Genomic DNA, 12,197 nt, shown 5'->3' on the forward strand with positions numbered 1-12,197 from the left:
CGCTGGCGGTCCTTCCGCCATCCTAATGAGCCCCATAGTTTTTTCTGACCAGTGCTTATACTAAAAGTGGATGTCCAAAAATGAAAATATACGTGTTCATGTCTCCCCTAATGAAGAGTCAGGCAGTAAGGAAGGTTTAGGAGAGGCTGAATCTCATAATAAGCATATTGTATTTTTTTTTTCCTGAAGGGTTGGAGGAGTACCAAGGAAACTAACTTAGCAAAGTATAGCCCTGTTTATCATGCAGTATAAATCTTTTCTAACATTCTCGTTGTTGAAAGGAACATCTTCAAATACAACACAACCATTGGTCCTGATCCTGCAACAAAGAAATGTGGTCGCTCTATTTTGTACCCGCAGACACCTTCGAATATTTTTACAATGTTGGGTCAACAGAAAAATTCAAGGAAGAATTTGTGAGGCATGTAGGTTTCAGGAGCTGGTTACAGTATTCTTTTATCTGATTTGTTCATCTTCCTTTATGAGTAGTGGGGCCAATTATAATTTTGTGGGAAACCCTCATATCAGTCAATGTAATCCTAAAATGATCAGCTGTTTTATATGCTGCTGCAGAACTGGCACTTTCAATCTGGAGGGTAATCTGAAAAAAGTACAATTTGTTTGTCTGGACCAGAACTGCCATTATTTTTTATCATTTATACACAAAAGCAGAATACAGTGGTTAGAAACAATCAGTGATTTTCTGTCGATGGGCTAGGCAGGAGAAGTGTAAACCCTGCATCATGTTCCAAATATTACAACACATATATTAAAGATTTGCACCAGGGTCAAAATTGAGCAGGTCCATTTGGCACTATTTTTGGTCTCGCCCATTAAGGAATGAAAAACTAACTGGAATTGCTCCAAATATTAAAGTTGTAAACTGGAGAAAATACATTTGTTGATTGATGTTTTACTATTGTTACTATATGTGTAATAAATGATTAGTAATATAGTTTATAATTCCTTTACCTTAGTCTAGGTTAAATAGCAAGGTTTTGTATTGTGCGAACAAGGCAACAAACTGATTTTGCATTAGCTTGGTGTAAATCAATGGTGTGCATTTTTTTTGTTGCTTCAAATAGATTACATAATACATTTCTACAAATAGCTTTTACGCTCTTCCTTATGAGACAAACAGCTGAAACGTGTAAATGTACACATTAAGATACATGGAATTTTTGACAAAATCACAATGCATTTTTGTTATAAGGTATGCTGCAAAAATGCATACTTATGGTTTAGCAATTTTTTATAGGTTTGTTTTGTACAATTAAATAGCACTGCTTTGTAATATCGCAGGGTAAGTGAGCAAATCAATACCACTTACAACCAATGAATAATATCCCCTAGTCTCCTCTATGTTCACATACATTACATTTTTAAAAGGCCCAATAATGCTTGATCCACATTTTTGGAGTGCTCCCCTTCTTCAAAAATACTTTTTGAAAACTGATTTTTCCCCAGTTTTGCCCTGGTGTAAAACTCGGTTTAAAAGCGCTGTAGTGCAGTACAATGACCATTGCCCTGATTTGTTGTGTATAATTCCAGACAGAAAAATCATCATTTCCATGCCAGTTCATCATGATTCAGTGGTGAGGCAGGAGGCTTGGCTGGTGTAGCTGGTCCCCGTCGCCTAGGAGACTCACAGCCCGTGTCCTTTCCCTCACACCGAGGGCGCTTCCTGGTAGTGTATGAACCGTGGCACAGGAGCATCAGATCTCAGAGCTTGGAAGCCGGCCGGTGTTGTGGGCAGCTGCAGTCTTGGCTCACAGAAGGCTGAGGGTAGTAGGCCCACATGGCCCGGGCGTTGGGGATGCCGGCAATGGGGGCCTGGATGGAACTGTCGGGGATGTTGAAGGCAGCCACCACCCTGAGAGCGTCGTCCTTCACCGAGTGGCAGAGCTCCAACAGCTGCAAGACACAGACAGACAGAGGATTCAGGCACTCCTTGTTTCTGTGTAAACAGATCCAACTGAGCACACACACACACACAAACACAACTGTGTCCTTCACAGTCATTAATGGAAGTAAACATACTCAAGATGTCCTCTAGCATTAGACCACCATTAAGAATCTGTTGGGAGTCGAGGACATGAGACCACAAGACCATAATTCGAGCCAGACTCATAACACTAGCCGGAGTCAAGTTCTGAATATATATCTAAAACAAGAAAATATGAGAGCTAAAACGAGAGACAATTCAGTTGATTTTCAACATAAAACAAGGGTATTAAATTACAAAATCATTTGTGTAACAAGACAACCAGTCTGCTTCTGTTAGAGCAGATGACCTCGGAATGAAGAGGTGCAAAACAGAGGCACTTGAGGACAGTGTTTGCCCAAGACCTCAAACGCATGAGAATGCAAATAGGACTTGAATTCCTTTCCTGTGAATCAGATCCAGGTGCTTCACAATAGGCTATTGCTTCTAATACTGTAATGTAATACCTTGTAGCAGTGTATAAGAATGTTGTGTTAAAACACTGGAATGTTGAGTGTGCCGCTGAAGACAATCAAGTGTCTCCTGCCAATAACGGCTAGTATAACCTTCCTCCAACATTCCAATGCTTGTCTCTCCGTTTGTCCCTTTTTAATAATTTGGAACAGTCAACCCTGAGTGGAGGAAAAGTTCTGAAGCATAAACAGCCCCTCTCCCTTTGGCTATATTGTTTTTTATAGGCCTTGTCCCTTGCTCTAGGCCTTCACCTGCAGCTCAATCCTATAACTCAATTTCTGGGCCTTTAACAACCAAAATAACCCTCGGTAATGAACCAAAATCATATAATGAACATTGGATTGCGGAGTACTACACTGACAACAATGAAGTGACAGTGGGCCAATAATGGCTGGTAAAAGAATTCTGTTCCAAAATTGCTAAATTTAGCTTTCTGCTTCTCCCTGTTCACCATTCTATTCTTAGTGGGTGGGATGGTCTAATAGCATTATAGCCCTTCTGCCTTCAGTTATATCAGTTGTTAAACTCCCTGGCCCTCGGTATAGGCCCTCAGCTGCAGCTGAAACTTAGAACTCAGGTTGAGGGTTTTTAATGACGGCGTAGCCATCAGAAGGGGGCTATAATGCATTAATGGTTTCTCAATCACAGGGTAGTTACTTCTCAGAAGAGATTACTGAATAAAACAGGAACACAACCCTCAAGGAACTAAAGACTTAGAGGGAAGGTGGGTCCAGTCTGTGGTATTATATGTAAGGACAAGATGGGTTTTGTGTGCCACGCCCTTAGGAAATAATACGTAGGAGCAGGGTGCCAACTGCAAGTCGGCTATAAGGGACAGAAGACTGATATGAACTACTACGAATGCAGCATAGGTTCACATTTATGAAGTACTCAATATTTTAATTTATTTGTTTACACATTTTTAGAAAGAGCTATCGAAACAGAGAAGTGTCAACACACTGTATGTGCAACACCACTTAGATGAAGGGTATCCTTTAGAGAGAATAGAGTAGGAGGCTTCCTCAAGATATATTTACCTTCAGCCATGGTCGGAATAGCCTACAGGACAATCAGGCAGTGCCAGGAGTGCTGGTCTGAAAGGACAGTGTGTGGGAAGATATTTTGGCTGTTTGTGGGTCTGTTTTGTGGTGTGATGGGCACTAATTTTTATTGTTGACTTCCCTGATATTATCACAAACAATGCCTGCAACAAGTACAAATGCATGCAGTCTCCCATATGTTGAAAAAGATCAAAACAGCATGTTTTCAGAGAGTCAAAACTGCCCCAGTTTGCAAATGCCAAACACTTTTTTTTATTTTTAGCAATGTGATTTGCTAATCGGGTCAACTTTTATTTTGGCACCAGGGACTGTGTTCTGTCCCAATCCGACTCTGCTTCAGCTCAACACAGTTAAACTCTGTAGTACAGTCAATAATATTAAGAGAAGAGGAAAGTGAATGATGAAATGAAGAGAAGAGTTTGCTGGGGGTAGAGACAAGCGTGTCGGTGGAGAGAAAAGGGTGAAAAGAAAGGAGAAACTGCAAGTGAGTAGAGCAACTGGGGGATCCAAAAATGATGGGAAGAAGGGGTATAGAGAGGTATAAGACTAGGTATAAGCAGGAAACAGCAGCGAGCAAGACGATCGGAGAAAACAATTCAGTCCAGATGGAGTTTAACCCCTTCACTGCCAGGCCTTTTCCCCTCCTGTGCCACGCCCTTTTTGGGCTATTTGGGGTAGTGCGCACTGAGGCCCCTGTAACTTTTTGACCACATAAGGTATCCACGCCAAATTTGCGTCCTTTTCTTCCAACATCATGGGGATTCTGAAGGTACTCAGGGTTTGTGGATTCCCCTGGAGGGGTCACAGAAATGAGCCAAAATACAGCAAAATTTAGGTTTTTTGGGGGGAAAATGGGAAAAACGGGCTGCAAATGAAAGCCCTGCAAACCTCAAATTTTGCTAAAAAAATCACCTTTTTCACACATTTTTGTGTGGGAAAGTTGTGGCATCACCGGGCTGACACAAATTTCCTACCACCCAGCGTTCCCACGGGTCTCCCGATAAACACGGTGCCTCACTCGTGTGGGAGGTCCAAGTACCCGCGACAGGCAAGGGTCCAAAACGTAGTGCGCCTCAACAGGCAAGGGTCCTAAACGTAGTGCGCCTCACTACGTTTTGGACCCTTGTCCGTGGCGGGTCCTTAGACCTCCCACACGAGTGAGGCACTGTTTTTATCGGGAGACCCGGGGGAACGCTGGGTGGTAGGAAATTTGTGTCAGCCTGGTGATGCCACAACTTTCCCACACAAAAATGTGTGAAAAAGGTGATTTTTTCAGCACAATTTGAGGTTTGCAGGGCATTCTGGGTAAGGAAACGTTGGGGGATCTACGCATGCTATACCTCCCTGGAATCCCCCGGGTGTCTAGTTTTCAGAAATGTGTGGGTTTGGTAGGTTTCCCATGGTGGCCGCCGAGCACCGGGCCAAAAACCCAAGTGACCCCCCAGGTCGTTTTGAGATAGGCAATTTTCATGTCGCCTCACTATGTTGTGGGCCCTTGCCTGTCGCGGGTACTTGGGCCTCCCACACGAGTGAGGCACCGTTTTTATCGGGAGACCCCGGGCAACGCTGGGTGGTAGGAAATTTGTGTCAGCCCGGTGATGCCACAACTTTCCCACACAAAAATGTGTGAAAAAAGTGATTTTTTTCAGCTAAATTTGAGGTTTGCAGGGCATTCTGGGTAAGGAAACGTTGGGGGATCCACGCAAGCCATATCTCCCTGGAATCCCCCGGGTGTCTAGTTTTCAGAAATGTGTGGGTTTGGTAGGTTTCCCTAGGTGGCCGCCGAGCACCGGGCCAAAAACCCAAGTGACCCCTCTTGCAAAACCAGGTCGTTTTGAGATAGGCAATTTTCATGTCGCGTCACTATGTTGTGGGCCCTTGCCTGACGCGGACACTAGGCCTACCGACACAAGTGAGGTACCATTTTTCTCGGAAGACTTTGGGGAACGCGGGGTGGGTGGAATTTTGTGGACCCACGCAGATTCCAGAACTTTCCACCACAGAAATGTGAGGAAAATGTGTTATTTTGGACACATTTTTAGGTTTGCAATGGATTCTGGGTAACAGAACCTGGTGAGAGCCAGTCAAGTCACCCCATCCTGGATTCCCCTCGGTGTCTAGTGTTAAAAAATGTACAGGTTTGCTAGGTTTGCCTACGTGCCAACTGCGCTAGGGCCCAAAATCCACAGGTATGCACATTGCTAAAAAAAAGGCGGCGCCCAGTGGGCTTTCTGCCGCCCTGCGGGGGAATCGGGGAAGGGAGTTTCATCCCGATATGCCCCTAAAGGCAGAAAGACTGTGGCTATTTTTTGTGGGGGTGGGGGCATTGGAATGACCATTTTGGGCAGCCCCCACGCATAAAAAAAGCCTGCGTACTCGCTGGTGCCTAGTGGGCTTTTTGCCCCCCCAGGGGGCAGATCAGGGGCCGCTGCTGCCAACTACCCTCCCAGGGGGGCGAAAAGACTGGAGTTTCTCTGGGGGTGGGGGTATTGTCATGCCCATTTTGTGGAGCCCCTACCCCTACACTAATAAAACAAAAAAATCCATGGTTTCTAGTGTGCTTTCTGCGCCCCCCAGGGGGGGCCAGATTGGGGGCTACAGCTCCCATCTGCCTCCTGGGGGGCAGAAAGACTGTCCTTTTTGTGGGGAGGGAGGGTGGGGGCATTGGCGTGCCCATTTCGGGCAGCCCCCACCCTAAAAAAACTAAAAACGAATCCCTGGTATTTAGTGGGCTTTCTGCCCCCCCGAAGGGGCAGATTAGGGGCCAATGCCCCATCTGCCCCCCGGGGGGGCAGAAAGACTGTAGTAATTGGGGGTTGGGGTGGGGGCATGGGCCTGCCTGTTTTGGGCAGCCCCCACCTCTATTTTTTTTATTTTTTATTCCCTGGTGTCTAGTGGGCTTTCTGCCCCCCCGAGGGTGCAGATTGGGGCCAATGCCCCATCTGCCCCCCCGGGGGGGCAGAAAGACTGTAGTAATTGGGGGGTGGGGTGGGGGCATAGGCCTGCCCGTTTTGGGCAACCCCCACCCCTATTTTTATTGAATAAAAATTCCCTGGGGTCTAGTGGGCTTTTTGCCCCCCTGGGGGGGCAGATTGGGGGCTAATGCCCCATCTGCCCCCCAGGGGGGGCAAAAAGACTAAATTGTGCCAAAGTTACATGGGGAGAGCAAAGGCCCTTGCCCAAGGGGCCGCTCCCCCCTCCCTGGTGTCTAGTTGGTGGATCCCTGCTTGGGGAGCGCCCTCCTGTGGCGATCCCCAATCAGGGATCCACTGGGTACCATTGGAAAGGGGAGATTCCCCCCTTTCCAAGGATACCTATCCCGTCTTTCTACGTGCTCAGGGGGCTGAGATAGCCCCCTGAGCACGTAGAAAGTGAAACTTGAAATGAGCCTCTTGGCTCATTTCAGTTTCACTTTCACTGTAATGACGTCGGCGCGACGTGCGCGCCGATCGTCATTACAGTGAAAGGGGGGGGGGGGAGCTCCCGAGGCTATTTTGGTTTAAAGGGAATCCCTCTGGTGCCCGCACCAGAGGGATTCCGTAGGGAATGCCTCATGACGAGCTGGACTCGTCATGGGCACAGCGAGACTGTGCTCCATGACGAGTCCAGCTCGTCATGGGCACAGAAGGGGTTAAACAAATGTTTTCAGTTTTCTTCGAAAAAACAAATGGGTTCTGCATATCTAATATTGGCTGAGAGAGTTCTAAAGGAAAATTGTTGCGTCAGCGACCAAAGAAGACTTCAGATGCTACTTAAGAGTTCTGTTTCTTTAGTTTCTAGACTCAGGTTATACAGGCTTCTAAGGTTGCTGAACACGCATTGCTTCAAAGATATGGTTTTTTAAAACTTTATTCTGGCTTCAAGGGGGAGCCAGCAGAGATCCATTCATACATAGCCTAAGTAAGGCACAGCAGGTACACAGACCTAATCCTGGCAAACACGAGGGGGCAGACTTCTCAAGCTGCCCCAAGTTAGGTTTCAACTAAACAGCCAGTGATAACCTATGAGCTCAGAGAACCTAGCACTGTTGATCTTGCAGCCAAACATTTATTATGGGAAAGGTCAAACTTCAAAAACCAGAGTGCATGGGGATGTGAGGTGAAACGTCAGGACTAGCTAGAGAACTCAACTCAGAAAGTGGCCAAATTGAACCTGCCTGACCCTTGCCTAGGCTGAATATGCTGTGTGTGGTGCAGGGAGCACCCTAAGATTGCACTGCAATGCAATCTAAGTGCTGTTCTCTCTATGAGCTATAGCAGTTTTAGGGGGCTTTGTCTACATAGTGCTAAGACATCAAAGAAACACTGCACAAAACAAGAGAGGGCGGACAGAAGAGGAGGGGCATTGTTTAAATGGTGTTCAACTATCTGACAGAACACTTGTTGATCCACATTGATCTCTGCTCCCAACAGATACCCATTTCTAATGGTGTGGCTCTGGCCAGAGGAGCCCACAAAAGCACAGACCACCTCTCTGCACTTGTCTCACCATGTGTGTGTGTAATCATTGGAAAGTCATTGTATTTCCTGCTCCTCAGTTTTCTTATCTCTCAAAAATGTTAGCTCCCATTGCTGTGTTTGTTTTATTTTATTGTAACCACACAAAACAATAAAGAAATGTAAACATAAAAATGTTAGCTCCTGTAGCCCAGCTAAATGCTGGTATGAAAGCAATTTATAGATTTGAAACAAAGGAGTGGATAGGGCTTTTCTGGCAGTGCGGCAGAGCCAGCCTCAAATAAGGGTTTCACATAACTCAAATTTACTGTTGAATGGTGTAGCAGAAGGAACAGTCTTCGGAGTTTGGCACCTGCCCCAGACTTTAATGTTGCATTCCTTCCCCAACAATGGGGTGTAATTTGCAGGTCTCAGCTTTAATCTGCAACACAACCAAGGTGATGGATGCAATGCTTGAATCAATAACAGCCACTGGTGATCGCTCGGGCCACATTCCAGCTCATTGTTTTTTGCATAGCGTAGCATGTCACTCTAGAGAAAGGCCCACCTTATGCGAGTCAATACAGACCCGTCTACTCATGTGAACAGTCTGTCCTCAACTGTCAAGCGAGGGCCCCTCCAGGAGGAACCACAAGCAGCCCCAGACCGGTTTTAGGACTCATAAGTAGGATGCAGCTAGATTCCTATGACACAGTGAGCGCCGGACCGATGTCTGAGCATACCTGTAACACTCGGGGCATAAAAAATGATGGACTGGGAAGCAGCCTAAGTAATTTCCAGCGGCTTAGATTATTTCAAGCATTTTATTCATCACTTTTTTATTGTTCACTGTGATGCACCACGGGTACGCCTAGACGCAGGTTCCATGCCCACTGTGCTACCAGGCCTGAACTGGCAGTACCGGGTACTAGGCATCAGGTGTTTCACCAGGAGACTGGAAGGGAGGGGGGCCGGTTTTATTACTGGGGACTGGTTTTGCAAGCCATCACCAGTGTCGGACTGGCCTATAGGGCGATCAGGCAGTGCTGGTGTGACAGGTCACTTTGAGGGCCGTTTTCTTGGATGTTTGTGGGCCTATTATATGCTCTGTGGGACAGTTTTTACAATTAATTTCCCAGATATAGCCACAAAGATTGCCTGTAGCAATCACAAATAAATGCAGTCTTCCATACCTTGCAGAATTCCTATACAGCATGTCTTAAAATGTTGAAAACTGACCGGATTTGCAAATGTCGACTGTTTTTTTGGCTTTTTGATTTACTAATAGAGGCACTTTTTATTGTGGCGCTCGGGCCTATTTTCTGTCCCAGCCCAACAGTGACCACCTCTCACTTTCAACTTGCCCACCTTTCAGCCTCCCAGGGTTATTTGGTGTCAGTGCCATGCCGCCTGGCTGCACTGCAACTGACATTCCGAGTCGGCGAACTGAATGTGCAGTAGGCCCAGTGAAGTTCAGATGGCAGAGACCCTATGCAAGCAGTGCTGCCATAGTATGTCCAGCGGTCCGGGGGAGTATAATTGGGTGCTAATAATCTGCACTGTGGCCCAGTCGCACTCCGCTAAATGTTCCGTAGGTTGACTTGGAGCAGTGTCAATGTCTGCTATGACTCCATGGGCCCCTGCTAACACTCAGAGGCCAGCTTGGATGGAGAGAGTGTATGCTAGCAGGGGCCTACGGAGCCAGAAGATACGTGACCAACAGTTTTATAATCTGTGAGGTCACTGTCTGATTGGGTTGTACAGCAATGCATTGCAGAGGGTGAAGGGTCTGCAGGATGGTGAATGGCACTGGCTCTTCGTGTGCTACTGGGGTACTGTACTACTGAACCAGAGTGAGCACACTGCCTGATGTTCTCAGTTGCGCATTTGCAATGTTTCAACCCTAGCGTTGCACACTGCACCTTGCTGGCCCTTCCAGTGCGCATGCCAGTGCACTAATGAATAAATAGCAAGAATCCAGATCTGCCAAACTAAACAAAATCTCACAGTGTGAGTGAACGGTACAAGAGGTGCGGAACCTGGGGAGTGGCCGGGACATTGAACCTATTGTCCTGCAACAATGAAAGTGCTTCGGAGGGTGGGTGTAGTCAGTGAGAGGGGGCGGGGTTTTGTGCAGGTCACTGTATGTGAACCCCATAACCCCTCCCAAATAAACCCCACAAAAGGCTTCAAAGGCTGTCGCTGATGTCCCAGGGAGATTGCAAACACCCCATGGACATCAGTTGTGCTCTACATTAAAACATTCTCTATATGGGTTTCCAGCTCACATTGTCTGTCACTATGTGATATCGGCTCCTCACCGGGTGGCTGTGTGAAGGGAGCCAATATCGTGTAACACATGGTGCCACCGTATGAGTTGGCAGGTCTGGCGATCTCGTGTTTTCACATGAACGCAGTGGGCATCTTATAGCGGTGCAATGTGCCAAGGACCAAAATACTGACAATCTGATACACCATTCTTTTGAACTTTTACTCTTGCAAGCCCTCACTGCCTCCATGAGTCTTTAGCAATGATATGCCAATTTAGAAAACAAACGTCTTTCATAGTGATGTGTTGATGCAGTTATATTTTTCATGCAAAGTGTGAGTCACTTATAGGTCAGTTCAGGGTGTGCCTGGGTGGACACGACTAAGATCTCTAGGGGGAGGCTGAAGACCCTGCTAGCTTCTCACAGTTCCTTTCAAGGTTTGCAAATATAAAGCTCATTCAGTTCGTGTCCTCCCGGAAGAGCGCACACAGTGATGGTGCTATACAGGCTAATTGCACTACGATTGTATGGGACAATTGTGAACAGTGGTGGCTTGTGGATTTTCAAAGTGGTAGGGTGGAACTTTCAAACCTGAGTATAGTAAGTGAGCAAAGCAAGCAAGCCCAAAGTGCAAAAGGAGGGTGAGGGGGTGTTCCCCCACCGCAAGAACATTTTGAAAAAAATGGATTCAAATGGTGGATTTTACACCACATATTTACTGCAAATTTTAGAAAAAAGGGCATTTAAATATAGCATTTAAAGGACAAGTGTTAAAAAAACATTAGAAACAAGTCAAAAATGTGCCCAATCTAGTCTGCATTTGCTGTTGGTTGCCCGCCCATCTCCCCCATTCGCTGCTTACCATGCTGACCTCCATTGCACAGATAACCTCCTCCCCCCACTCTGCTTTTCACATTATTGTTTGGTGCAGTTTTATACATCACCAACACCACCCAAAGGTAGTAGAGCACTTTACATTAGCACCAGTTCGTTTTTTGTGCAGTTTTATATAGTGCCAACACTACCCAAAAGCATTGCAGCGCTTTACATTAACACCAGTTCTTTTACACAAGTACGAATAATTTTGTGTAGGCTTGGGTAGAATACGTGATTTTCCCAGAATTAAGGATGTTAAGCCGATGTTAAAAGTCGAACCTGATTTCCCAGCTCCATTGTCAGCAGCTGTGGCCCATACGCCACACTGACTCCCAAGAGGACGAAACATCGTCTCCCTACTCTCAGCCTCGGTTCCACATTTTGTGCATACGGCCAAATCACATAGATGCACGTACAACTGGTTGCAAAATACAATTTGCAACCAATATTTTTGCAACCAGTGTGCTAGTTTGAAAAGCGACCTATGTACTAATAAGTCTTTTTGCAAATCACTGATGGGCTGCAATTTGACCTACCTCATGAATATTAATGAGGTAGGTCACAATTTGCAACCCATTAGGAATCTCAGCCATCACAGGGATTGTGGCCTGCTGAGGTCAGCAGACCACCATGTCTGTGATTGCTTTATAATAAAGCAATCCTTTTTTTTAATGCAGCCTGTTTTCAGTAAAGGAAAACAGGATGCATTTAAAAAGAAAAAACAAAACATTGCAGTTTTTTTTTTTTTAGAGTAGGCAGTGGTCCGTGGAACTACTGCCTGCTCTTAAAAAATATTTTTATTTACATTCTTAAAGGGAAGGGTCCCCATACCTTCCCATTTGTGAATGGGTTACCACCAGTTTTAAACGGGTGTCAAAGTATTACTGTTTTGTGATCGTAATTTGGGCGCAAAACAGTAAGACACACCATACCGATTTGGTATTAGGAAGTGATGCCCTAAACAAGCCCCTTCCTAATACCGAATCAGTATGTATTTGCAATTTAAAATTGTGATTCAGTAACATGTTACCAAATCGTAATTTGGATTGACACATTCTAAAATGCATTTTTCTGGTGGCAAATGGTCTGCTTTTTA

General features: G+C 45.8%; 1 protein-coding gene across 1 annotated transcript in view; it reads right to left on the reverse strand.

The window, feature by feature from the left end:
- Positions 1 to 616: 616 nt before the first annotated feature.
- ACOXL (acyl-CoA oxidase like) overlaps positions 617 to 12,197 on the reverse strand; it is a 1,019,872-nt gene continuing 1,008,291 nt past the window's right edge. The window contains exon 19 of the mRNA XM_085611811.1: positions 617 to 1,914. Within this exon, the coding sequence (XP_085467937.1) occupies positions 1,723 to 1,914 (192 nt within the window). The 3' untranslated portion in view covers positions 617 to 1,722. The remainder of the gene's footprint in view (positions 1,915 to 12,197) is intronic.

This window comes from Triturus cristatus, chromosome 6 (assembly GCF_964204655.1).
Source record: "Triturus cristatus chromosome 6, aTriCri1.1, whole genome shotgun sequence".
Lineage (NCBI taxonomy): Eukaryota > Metazoa > Chordata > Amphibia > Caudata > Salamandridae > Triturus > Triturus cristatus.